Consider the following 12,850-nt stretch of genomic DNA (forward strand, 5'->3'; position numbering starts at 1 on the left):
TTGAAAACAAGGGCATACAATGTGGCCAAGACTAGTGGGAGGCCAGAGGATTAGGAAACTTTTAAAAGCCAGCAAAGAACAACTAAAAAAATTGATAGAGAGGGAAGATAGATTATGAAAGTAAACTAGCACAAAATTTAAAAACAGATAGTAAGAGCTTCTACAAGTATATAAAAAGGAAAAGAGCGGCTAAAGTAAATGTTGGTCCCCTAGAGGATGAGACTTGGGGAATTGATAATGGAGAACAGAGAAATGGCAGAGACGTTGAACAAATATTTTGTAACAGACTTCGTGGTAGAAGATACTAAAAACATCCCAATAGTGGATAATCAAGGGTCTATAGGGAGGGAGGAACTTAATACAATCACTATCACTAATGAAGTAGTACTCGGTAAAATAATGGGACTAAAGGCGGACAAGTCCCATGGACCTGATGGCTTATATCCTAAGGTCTTAAAAGAAGTGGCTGCAGATATAGTGGATGCATGGGTTGTAATCTACCAAAATTCCCTGGATTCTGGGGCAGTCCCAGCGGATTGGAAAACCGCAAATGTAACGCCCCTGTTTAAAAAAAGCAGGAATCTATAAATCAGTTAGCCTAACGTCTGTCTTTGGAAAAATGCTGGAGTCCATTATAAAGGAAGCAGTAGCGGGACATTTGGAAAAGCATAATTCAATCAAGCAGAGTCAGCATGGTTTTATGAAAGGGAAATCATGTTTGACAAGTTTGCTGGAGTTCTTTGGGGATGTAACGAGCAGGGTGGATAAGGGAGAACCAGTGGATGTGGTGTATGTGGATTTCCAGAAAGCATTCGATAAGGTACAACATAAAAGGTTACTACACAAGATAAAAGTTCACGGGGTTGGGGGTAATATATTAGCATGGATAGAGGATTGGCTAACTAACAGAAAACAGTGAGTCGGGATAAATGGGTCATTTTCCGGTTGGCAAACAGTAACTAGTAGGGTGCCGCAGGGATTGGTGGTGGGTCCTCAACTATTTACAATCTATAATAATGACTTGGATGAAGGGACTGAGTGCAATGTAGCCATGTTCGCTGATGATACAAAGATGGGTGAGAAAGGAAATTGTGAGAAGGATACAAAAAATCTGCAAAGGGATATAGACAGGCTAAGTGAGTGGGCAGAAATTTGGCAGATGGAGTATAATGTGGGAAAATGTGAGGTTATCCACTTTGGCAGAAGTAATAGAAAAGCAAATTATAATTCAAATGGAGAAAAATTGCAAAGTGCTGCAGTACAGAGACCTGGGGGTCCTTGTGCATGAAACTCAAAAAGTTAGTACAGCAAGTAATCAGGAAGGCAAGTGGAATGTTGGCCTTTATTGCAAAGGGGATAGAATATAAAAGCAGAGAAGTCCTGCTACAACTGTACAGGGTATTGGTGAGGCCACACCTACAGTTTTGGTCTCCGTATTTAAGGAAGGATATACTTGCATTGGAGGCTGTTCAGAGAAGGTTCACTAGGTTGATTCTGGAGATGAGGGGGTTGACTTATGAAGTTAGGTTGGGCCTATACTCATCGGAGTTCAGAAGAATGAGATGTGATCTTACTGAAACATATAAGATAATGAGGGGGCTCGACAAGGTGGTTGCAGAGAGGATATTTCCACTCATAGGGAAAACTAAAACTAGGGGGCATAGTCTTAGAATAAGGGGCCGCCCATTTAAAACTGAGATGAGGAGGAATTTCTCCTCGGAAGGATGTAAATCTATGGAATTCTCTGCCTCAGAGAGCTGTGGAGGCTGGGTCATTGAATATAAGGCGGAGAAAGACAGATTTTTGAGCGATAAAGGAATAAATGGTTATGGGGAGCGGGTAGGGAAATGGAGCTGAGTCCATGATCAGATCAGCCTTGATCTTATTAAATGGCGGAGCAGGCTTGAGGGGCCAGGTGGCCTACTCCTGCTCCTATTTCTTATGTTCACATTTGTTTCTTGTATTATTTAATTTCTGTTGTATTTCTATTTGTTTCATGTAGCTTTGGGCTAGAAATTTGAATGCAATTAGGAATTTTTCCTTATTGTTTGACATCTAACTGCTAGACAAGGCTGCAATGTCCAGTGGGTTACCTTAAAAGACAATTTCGAGCAGAAATATTACTGTTTAGCTTAAAGGAGCAACCATTAGTGCACCCATTCAAGTGTAGGCAATACACCATGATCAGACATCTTTAACTATTGGGGTAATATTTACCACCGCAGAGGAGTGTTTGTACAATATACACCTTTTATTTGTTATATATTAACTGGTATATAGTGTTGCACTAACTTTGCATATAATATTTCACTAACTTCTGCTAACAGTCATTACCATATGAGGTACCTGGTTTTGTGATTTTGTTAATATTTTCGTCTCCATCACATACTATTCCCTCTTCAGGGGATAGGCAGGTGACTTGCCAACAGGCGCTTATTAATACCCCTTTATAAATGGTTGCTGGGAGCTACATGAGGAACCTCATGATGACTTGCCCCAATTCTTTCTTCTATTCCTGTGTGAAAGTGTCTGATCTCTGCTCAACGCCTCTTCCATCAGTATAGCCACGATCTCGTCTTGGAGCATCAATTTACAACTGCATGTTTTTTTTTTCCTTTTACCATTTTATAAACCGATTAACCACATACATATCTGTGTGTGTTTAGAATGCCTGTGTGTAAATGGGAAATGCAAAGATGGACTAGACGGTGATGGAAGCTGTGACTGTTTCAAAGGGTGGCGAGGCATAAATTGTGATATAGGTAAGCAGAGAATTACATTAAACCTTAAAGCTAAAAAGTAACTATATTAAATAGAATATAGTTTGTAAATATATTTTGCAAAATCAATATTCTTATCTGAAAGGAATGATTTTGATTTGTTAAGGTTTTTGGGCGTGGTGACAAAACGGGAAGTTTGGATTATTGCAGCTTGCAGTTTTTCAGGTGGTTGTTTAACACACACTTGCTTTGATGCCTGACAGTGAGAAATTTAAGATGCTCACCATTATTATCACTGGGAGATTGAGAATTTTCATTTTGGGCCATAACCCATTGGTGCTGGATGCCAACATCTTATGTGTCGATTTGTTATCTTCTTGTTCGAACCAGCTGTAACCTCGTAGTTTTTTTTGGATTGAATTTTGTTTTTAGACTTCCGGGATCTTTTGTTGAGTACTTCCCGCAGCGTGTTTTATTACCGCAGGGAATAATGTTTAATCGTTGCAGAGATCGTTACTCAATGACTGACTCATTTCCATAGTGCACTGTTCTGCGTTATATTTATTGTGCTGTTTTTGCTATTACTCTCGTCCTGTTTGTGAAACTTTCAGATTTTTTTCATATAAAAGAATTATCATTCTAGATTGTGGGAACTTTTACGCCCAATATTTATCAGTTCTATAGATATCTAATGCTTGGGGGGAGAAATTCCATTGCCTCCCATTTGGGGGCAATAACTCTCGCGAGAAATTGGGGTTACTGCCCCCGAAAGGAAGTTGAGCGCAAAATAACACGCTCCACTTCCTTCTGGGGTGCAAGCGGGGCCTGCATTCAAAGGGCCAATGGGGCGCACCAAAAAATCGCACCTTTTTTTTTTACAAGCATTGGACCTCCCCTTTATCGCCCCGTGAGGGGCATACCACCCAGTTCATGTTCCCTGAAGCTGTCATTGTCATCGCCCAGCGCAGCTTCAGAGGGCGATATCCAATTTAGGGTCCACAGGGCGCTGTGCACGATGATGATGTTGCCATCGCCGGTGGAGCGGGATGCTACGGGTTACCGCCACCGCTAAACTTCTGCCGAATTTAGTGGTGCTGTGCCCGGGCAAAAAGTCTTTTGTGCCCCATTACCTAATGGGAGGCCAAATTTCTCCCCTATGGAGTCTGGCACTAATACTTTTTTCCATTCTCTTTATGGAAACTTTGGATGAAACCAAATGTAAAATTCCAAATTACATTCCTATTTAATACAAACTTGAGACACTTTTAAATTAGGATATTATGCAGGTCTATAAATTTCCCTTTACTTTCCATAAGCAAAATGAATTATGTTCCAGTATTTCTCTTTTTCAGAAATTGTAAATGATCGCTGTAATGGCACTTGCCATCCCAATGCCAAGTAAGTGAAACAAACCTGATTTCAGTTTTTCTTATAGTTCAGCTCTTGTTGGGATAATGCAAATAACTACAATTCCAGTGTTATTATTTGTGTGTAAAATTAGAATGGGAGCCCAGGTTTCTAACACATGCGGATGTTAATTGATTGCAGAGGTAGCAGTGAGGTAACATTCTTAAAATGTTTGCATCGCATTATGTTGATGAAAAAAACATCTGGACATATTATGGGTTACATTTACTGGGTATCTACCACACACAGTGTATGTCCTGGTACCGAACAAGCAGCATTACAAAATACGTCTATAAAATCACTGCCATCCAGTGGTGAAAAGCAATAAAAAAGGTAACATGAAAACAGATGATAAAAAAAACAAGCTGAGTGTCTGTGTGTTTTAGTTGCATTCTAGGGTCACCTGGCTCTCTGACCTCCTGCTTCTGTTCTGCTGGCTACACTGGAAATGGAACTTACTGCTCAGGTACCACTAAATAATATATCTGCTCTGATGTGTTGAAGGGAAAGAGGTAGTAACTTGTGTATAAGTCCAAACAGAGAAAGCGCTTCGAAAGAAAGAAAGACTTGCATTTATATAGCACCTTTCACAACCCCCAAGCCATCCCAAAGTGCTTTGCAGCCACTGAAGTACTTTTTGGAGCGTAGTCACTGTTGCAATGAAGGAAGAGCGGCAGCCAATTTGTGCGCAGGAAGATCCCACAAACAGCACTATGAAAATGACCAGATAATCAGTTTTAGTGAAGTTGGTTGAGGGATAAATTTTGGTAAGGTTGCAAAAGAGCAGTATCACAGTACTTGAGGTGTTTCTGAGGCAGCTTGGCTTCTAAAAGAGCCTAGGACAGTCTGTCCCTAGATTCTGCTGGCATTACCAGCTATGTCTATTGTCAGTTAAAGAATCTTTAAAAAGGCAATATTGCCAGGGTAAAATGGTTTCCAAAAAGAGGCACCCTATTTCTGCTTGCAGACAAATGCAACGAGATGATCAGCAAAGCAATGACAAAGTCTCACTAACCATGTTTGATCGAACGCATTTACAATGTTAACTGGTTTTCTCTCCTTTTCTGAAGTCTGACTGATACTCCACAGAATTGGCCATCTTCCAGTACTTCACTCATGTGAGTGTTGGCAGGAAGTTAAACTGTGAGAGGCATCACAAGCGATTGCTAACCTGTCAGTACTCAGTGTGCACGCAGTTTGCACTTTCCAGCAAGGGTCGCTAAATAGCAATCGAGTGTAGGAACCCTGACTATTTTCCCCTATGCTAGTGGTTCCCCATCTTCACCCCAGTTGAGACAACAACAACAACAACTTGTATTTGTATAGCACCTTTAACGTAGTAAAATGTCCCACGATGCTTCACAGGAGTGTTATCAAACAAAAAGTTGACTCAAGGTGATATTAGGGCAGATAAAAGGAGCATCTTAAAGGAGGAAAGAGAGGGGGAGAGGCTTAGGGAGGGAATTCCAGAACTTTGGGCCCAGGCAGCTGAAGGCACAGCCGCCAGTGGTGGAGCGATTAAAATCAGAGATGCGCAAGAGGCCAGAATTGGAGGAACGCAGAGATCTCAGAGGGCTGTGGGGCTGGAGGAGATTGCAGAGATAGGGAGGGGCAAGGCCAGGTAGAGGTTTGAAAACAAGGATGAGAATATTTAAATCGAGGCTTCACTCAACCAGCAGTCAAATGTAAGTCAGCAAGAACAGGGGTGATGGGTGAAAGGAACTTGGTGCACTAATTCAACCAGGGATTGAATCAGAGGACTTCCTAGTGCATATAGCTCAGTACCACACTGATGCATTTACCCACTGATCCATTGAGGAACCAAACCTTGTTTTTTTTATTGGTACATAATTGGAGTGAAAATGTTCATGCTGCGTGCAGCAGTTTTTCAGTTGATTTTTCACAACAGGCTGTTCATGAAAGAAAAGCACTTCGAAAAAAAGAAAGACTTGCATTTATATAGAGCCTTTCATGACCTCAGGCTGAACCAAAGCGCTTTATAGCCAATGCAGTATTTTTTGAAGTTTAGTCACTGTAGGAAAAACGGCACCCAATATGCGCACAGCAACCTCCCACAAACTGCAATGAGATAATGAGCAGATAATCTTTTATTTGCGGTGTTATTCGAGGGATAAATATTGGCCAGGACACCGGGGACAATTCCCCTGCTCTTCTTCGAAATAGTGCCATGGGATCTTTTACATCCACCTGAGATGATGGCCACTATGGTCTCGGTTTAAAGTCTCGCCCAAAAAATGGCACCTCTGACAGTAGCACTCCCTCAGGACTGCACTGGAATGTCGGCCTAGATTTTGAGCTCAATTCTCTGGAGTGGGACTTTAACCTACAAACTTCTGACTCAAAGGTGAGACGGCTACCCACTGGCTGACTGAGCCATGGAATTAACGGTTCTAACAGTTCTCTAATACAGTGGCACCACGCCAGTAAAACAAAGAATTGATATATATGTACTTATTAGCAGTACAACTATTTGTCTCCATTGATTTGGATTCAATCGTAGATCAGCAGGCTGTAATAGGCTTGAAGGAAACCTGTGCCAACAAACTTATTCTGCATCTGGATCAGTGGTATTGACACCCAAAATATGCCTGCCATTCTCTCTCTTTCCCCCCCCTTCCCTTAATAGTTCATTACAAATAACAAAAAATAGTCGTATCCACCACTCTCTGATAGTGAAACCTGCAGACAAGTGGGACATCAATAAATGGAACAAAGCACCATGGAAAGAAATGCTACATTAGTCTGGTGTTATCCACTAGAATCCAATTTTAATTTGACAGATAACGAAAGCTGCAAGAAAGAGTTTTATTCTCTTATGTCTGAAAATCAGGTGGTTCAGAGGAAGAAGTCATAATTCACTTTAACCATCGTTTATCTGTTCACAGAATTCAATCCATGTGAGATTAATAATGGTGGCTGTTCAGTGCACTCCAACTGTACCAAAGTTTCTGCAGGAGAGAGAACCTGTACCTGCCATGATGGTTACACCGGGGATGGGCTCATCTGTTTAGGTGAGCACCAAAATCAGACTGGGGCAAGCAGGGGATTCAGCGCACTGGTCACATTCGTAATTTAAATCTAATTTTGAGTCTTTAAAATCGAGAGGAACCCGCCTGTGTTCTTGTGTGTTCTGCCAGATAATTACATTGTCCATCCCCGCACAGTATGATGTACTAAGACTTTCTCAATAGTCGGGACGGCATCCATGGCTGCAGCCATAAAAATGTATGTCAATAAATATAAATAAATACTAATATCCTTTAGGGAAGGAAATTTGCCGTCCTTACTCGGTCTGGCCTATATGTGACTCCAGACCCTCAGCAATGCGGTTGACTCTTAACTGCCCTCTGAAATGGCCTAGCAAGCCACTCAGTTGTATCAAACCGCCACGACAAAGTCAGCACTGTGGGAGTACCTTCACCACAAAGACTACAGCGGTTCAAGAAGGCGGCTCACCACCACCTTCTCAAGGGCAAAAGGATGGGCAATAAATGCCGGCCTTGCCAGCAACACCCACATCCCATGAACTAATAAATAAAAAAATATATATATTCTTAGTATTCATAAAACTGTTGCTAGTGTTCATTGTTTACAACACAGTGGGGTAGATTTTAAAACTGCCGCCCAGATGTGAAACTGGTGGTGTGGATAGCCCGCCCTCGAAAATTGCGCTATTTCTATAATGGACGATTTTATGCCCTGGTGACAAGTTGGAAAAACTACCCTGTTATGTAATGATGTGTGTATCGTCCCAGTACCTTAAATATAATGTAAGTACTATGCTACACCACAGAGGGCGCTGCAGTAGGAAATCCTGGTAGTACCTGTAACAAGGACTATATAAGGGTGACCACCACACCTGGGAGGCACTCTGGAGCTGAACAATAAAGGACGAAGATCACAGCAGTTAGACTTACACCAGACCGTGTGGAGTCAGTGATTTGTGTGCTACATACACCACATACCCAATGGTCATACGTAATATACATATAAAGAACGTAAGGAGTACTCTGTGTGGTACAGTAGGTTAGCATGTGAGCCGTACACAGTGCCTATGGGTAGCTCTCGAGACTGATTCTGAGGAGTAGGATTAAGGGCCTAATGCTGTGCTTGCCCTATTGAGTCGGTATCTGACAGCAATTGATTGCAATCCTATGGGTTTGTGGATTATAGTATACAGGTTTGGTTTAGTATGTCTCTCACTTGCTGCTAAAACTTGGGAGGATGTGCTCCTGGCATGCCGGCCAGATGCTAGCAGAATAAAATAGTACTGCTTAAAATGTTCTAAATCATTTACAACATGCCTGTTTGATGGTGGTGGTGGTGGGGGACGGCAGGATGGATATATCCAGAGATTAGAGGCTGTCATCTCCCTGGGTGGTAAGCATTCTGAGACCTGGTGACCTTGTGTTTGGAGCTTTATGCGTTTAATTAGCAAGCTGTCTGGGTGGTTGTATTGCCTGCTTTCCTGCCAGGCTGACGCAGGACTCTAATTCCGAGGGCAAGTTCAGTAAGGGATGTGCGCCTAGCTGTAATGTTGCAGCCTTATTCCTGATTTTAGCTTCCTGTCTACTGAAGCTCTTGTTGAACTTGCCCTCGGAATCATTGGTTCCTGGTGCAAACCTATTTCTGATTCCCTGGCACTCTAGTGCAGGCTTATCTGCTCATGCTCGAGCTTGAGCCCCATTTCACCTAAGCTGAATTGGGAACGGGAATGGCAGTAGTGGGAGCAGCAGCAGTAACAGAAGTAATGGGAGCGGGAGCAGGAACAGCGGGAGCAACAGTTACGGGAGCAGGAATAGCGGGAGCAGCGACAGTGCGAGCAGCAGGAGCGTGAGCAGCAGTTACGGGAGCAGTGACAGGGGGAGCAGGAGTAGCGGGAGCAGTGACAGGGGGAGCAGTGACAGGGGGAGCAGTGGCAGAGAGAGCAGGAGTAGCGGGAGCAGCGTCGGGGAGCAGGAGTAGCGGGAGCAGTGACAGGAGCAGGGGGAGCAGGAGTAGCGGGAGCAGTGACGGGGAGCAGGAGTAATGGGAGCAGGAGTAGCGGGAGCAGAAGTAGTGGGAGCAGTGACAGAGAGAGCAGGAGTAGCGGGAGCAGTGACGGGGAGCAGGAGTAGTGGGAGCAGTGACGGGGGAGCAGGAGTAGTGGGAGCAGTGACAGGGGAGCAGTGACAGGGGGAGCAGGAGTAGCGGGAGCAGCAACGGGGAGAAGTTGTACCGGGACCAATGGCAGATACCCCTGCCTTACCAGGCTTAGCAGCACTCACCGTATTCCAGCTCTCTGCTGTCAGTTAGCCAGGCTCAGACCATGGTGAATTAACGCATGGTCAATCAGGTCACTGGGGACTTGATAGTGGGCAATGTTTCTCTGGCAGTGCTATACAATTGGCTGCTTCAGGAAAAACAACAATTTTAATATGAGAAGGAAGAGAGAAGGGAGATTGTAACCAGAGGAAGATGCAGGACTATGAGGGAAGAGCAGGGCAGTGGGATTAGTTTCAGTTTGCTCTCCTGTGCTGTACACTTCTATGGTTCTAAGGAAACCATTATAATCATGTAAATAACTCATGTAAACCTTGGAGGAGGGAAAAATAAACTAATTAATAAAGTACTTGCATCTTAAGTGAGTCCTGCAAATCCACCTTGGGAGGTAGAGCAAGAATTTAAATATTTTACAGTGTAAATAACTGGAAATAAGAGGTTTTGGGGAGAAAGGAATAAAAAATATACTTGCGTTTTAAGGAAGTTTGTAAAGTGGTTGGAAAGTAGTGCTACATATACTTTTTATTATCAGTAAGGTTCCTAATATTTTTACCTCAAGTCGGTGATCAGATATTGGCCAAGATTTTCCGGAGGGTCCGTGGGCGCGATCGGTGGTGGGTCAGGCGGGAAAGTGTTTTTTGTCCCCAGCGGGTGGGGACCCCACTGAATCCGCCGCCACGCTCCTTTCTCCAATGTCAGGTCTGTCAGTGCTGAGCAGACCTGACACGCAGCGGCGGAGGTCATTATGACCTTGTTTAGAGATCATTAAGAATACATTTGAGTTCACCTTTTGATATTACGGGTTCGTCCATGGCGTCCTTGCTATTCGCGGGCCACGTTTGTTAATCTGAGGCGGGATTTCAGTGGCCATTGAATCAGCTGTTGAGTTGATAGCTTCAAATGTAAAAAAAAAGCTCTCCCCTTAGAGATATCTTCCCTCAGCCACAAGCTCTTCCTCACTGCATTTCCACAATTCCAGATTTACCATGCTGCAAGTCTTTAGACAAGTCTCCATCCAGTCTGACTTCATTACCTCTCTCATGATTGACAGTTCACTTCTGTCATCTCTACTTCATCTGGCATCTATTCCATCAGCATGGGTGCTCTTTATATGTGTCTCACCTTGGTCCTCAGAATCCCACCATGATCAGCCCCAACACCAGCAGCATCAGGCACACCAGCAGCACCAACAACAACATCAACCTTCTCTGCAATCAACTGATGCTGTACAGGGCACAGAGCATCAGTTCCCGACCACATTGCTGCCAGAGATGGCCTCACCATGGCCACATTTACTACACCCTGGCTGCCACATGATGTACCAGGTTGGCAGCACCATAAAGCATCTCTACAATGCCCAAGCCATTCCTTTCACACTCACTATTATGTCTCACCATTCACCGTAACTCAATAAGCCACTTCCAAAGGTGCACACAAATCTGCCCAAGAACACAAAGTGTTGAAAATAAAGGTTTCACATTAACAAACTTTACATGAACATTGGATAAAAAATCCATGTGCCTACACTTGTGTTTTGTTAGTTGGTATGATAGCACTAGGATGAGGGTTAGTGAGTTAGGGGATGTGATAATGTAGAAAGAGAGGGATGGGTGGGTATCCAAGCTAAATTGGTATATAGGAGTAGGGTAGAGAAGGCAAAGTGATGGGGATGTGATGAGATGTACAGGATGAGGTTGAGTGTGGCTTTGTACTAACGTTCGGTGATCTACTGAGATCATTGAAATGTTTCCGGCACTGCACCCAGGTCCTCCTGGCCACATCCCTGCTTGTGCTCTCCTCTGCAATGTGCAACCAGACTATGTTGATCACCTGGGGAGGTCTCTTCCGCCCCTGGGAAGGGAGGAGAACCTTCCTGTGTGCTGTGACTCTATCCATAATCATATGGAGGGAGTCATGAGAGAGCGTGGGTGCAGCCCTGCATCTCTGTGCAGTGATTGTCAGTGTTTGCAGCACCTCAGTGCTGTCGAAGACTGACAGCACAACTGTCAAAATAACTTTGGACTTGGCCCCTTTAAGATAACCGGCTGATGACACGTCATCAAATGACATCACCAGACCCACTTCCTCTAATTGGCCGGGAAAGGCGCTGGGCGGGCTTAACAAGTCCAATCAAAGGAAATTCATTTCAGACAGCGGGATGGAGCTAGCAGCAGGGTCGGGATCTGCCACTGACGTCGTCCTCCATGGACATGCCAAAGTCAGCAGAATCGCAGCCATTGTGTCAGTAAATTTCCTGTGTTACAGTGATGGGCTGCAGCAAGATCACGGTAAACATCAAAAGCCACAATAAACATCAAAACAGGATGTTTCCCCTCGTGGGGGAATCTAAAACTAGGGGCATAAGTGGTCGCCCATTTAGATGGAGATGAGGAGGAATTTCTTTTCTAGAGGGTCATGAATTTTTGGAATTCTCTACCCCAGAGAGCTGTGGAGGCTGGGTCATTGAATATATTTAAGGCGGAGATAGACAGATTCTTGTACTACAGGCAGGAAAGTGGAGTTGAGGCCAAGATCAGATAAACCATGATATTGAATGGCAGAGCAGGCTCGAGGCCTCCACGATTTATCCATAATCAATGCCCCAGGAGATTTACTTATTGATTTTAATGTTTGAAAGGTTTTATTTTGCTAGTCTGGGTAGTAGTACCAAGAGTTTTGCTTTGTCCACCGGTTTTAACCACTATTGTTCAGATCAGATCAGAGCCTAGTAGTATAATTGACTTGTAGGCTGTGCCACAGATTGATAGAGCTGGGCAGTGTGATGCATTGGCCAGGAGAGCACAAAGAGGCAAAGATGAAGTGAAAAAGGTAAAAGAGAATGGTGAACTTGGTTAGTTGTTATTCAGGTTAAGTTAATTCAAAGAAAAGAAAGGAAGTGACCGGAGGATATTGCTAATTACACATATAATTTGTTACTATAATAACTCACTATTATTGCGTTTTATTCCGAATCAGAAATCGATGGCTGTGCAGAACAAAATGGTGGCTGTCATCGAAATGCAGAATGCACTAAAACAGGACCAAATCTGGTAAGGCAAATGTTTGTACGGGGATGTCTAGTTCCGATTTATTTGTTTTTTCTCTTGACAGTTTTATGCCATCATTGTCCAACATTATTGTACTTCTTGGTTGTCAGACAGGAAGCAAAGAGTAGGAGTAAATGGGTACTTTTCAGAATGGCAGGCAGTGACTAGTGGGGTACCGCAAGGTTCTGTGCTGGGGCCCCAGCTGTTTACACTGTACATTAATGATTTAGATGAGGGGATTAAATGTAGTATCTCCAAATTTGCGGATGACACTAAGTTGGGTGGCAGTGTGAGCTGCGAGGAGGATGCTGTGAGGCTGCAGAGCGACTTGGATAGGTTAGGTGAGTGGGCAAATGCATGGCAGATGAAGTATAATGTGGATAAATGTGAGGT

At 43.6% G+C, this 12,850-nt stretch overlaps 1 protein-coding gene across 6 annotated transcripts in view; it reads left to right on the forward strand.

Moving 5' to 3' along the window:
* stab1 (stabilin 1) overlaps positions 1-12,850 on the forward strand; it is a 271,384-nt gene that overhangs the window by 174,621 nt on the left and 83,913 nt on the right. For all 6 annotated transcript variants that reach the window (XM_070895414.1, XM_070895415.1, XM_070895416.1 and 3 more), the window contains 5 exons: positions 2,667-2,762; positions 4,073-4,118; positions 4,514-4,593; positions 7,034-7,159; positions 12,387-12,460. In XM_070895414.1, the coding sequence (XP_070751515.1) occupies positions 2,667-2,762; positions 4,073-4,118; positions 4,514-4,593; positions 7,034-7,159; positions 12,387-12,460 (422 nt within the window). The remainder of the gene's footprint in view (positions 1-2,666; positions 2,763-4,072; positions 4,119-4,513; positions 4,594-7,033; positions 7,160-12,386; positions 12,461-12,850) is intronic.

The sequence above is a fragment of the Pristiophorus japonicus genome, chromosome 12, assembly GCF_044704955.1.
Source record: "Pristiophorus japonicus isolate sPriJap1 chromosome 12, sPriJap1.hap1, whole genome shotgun sequence".
NCBI classification, from domain to species: domain Eukaryota; kingdom Metazoa; phylum Chordata; class Chondrichthyes; family Pristiophoridae; genus Pristiophorus; species Pristiophorus japonicus.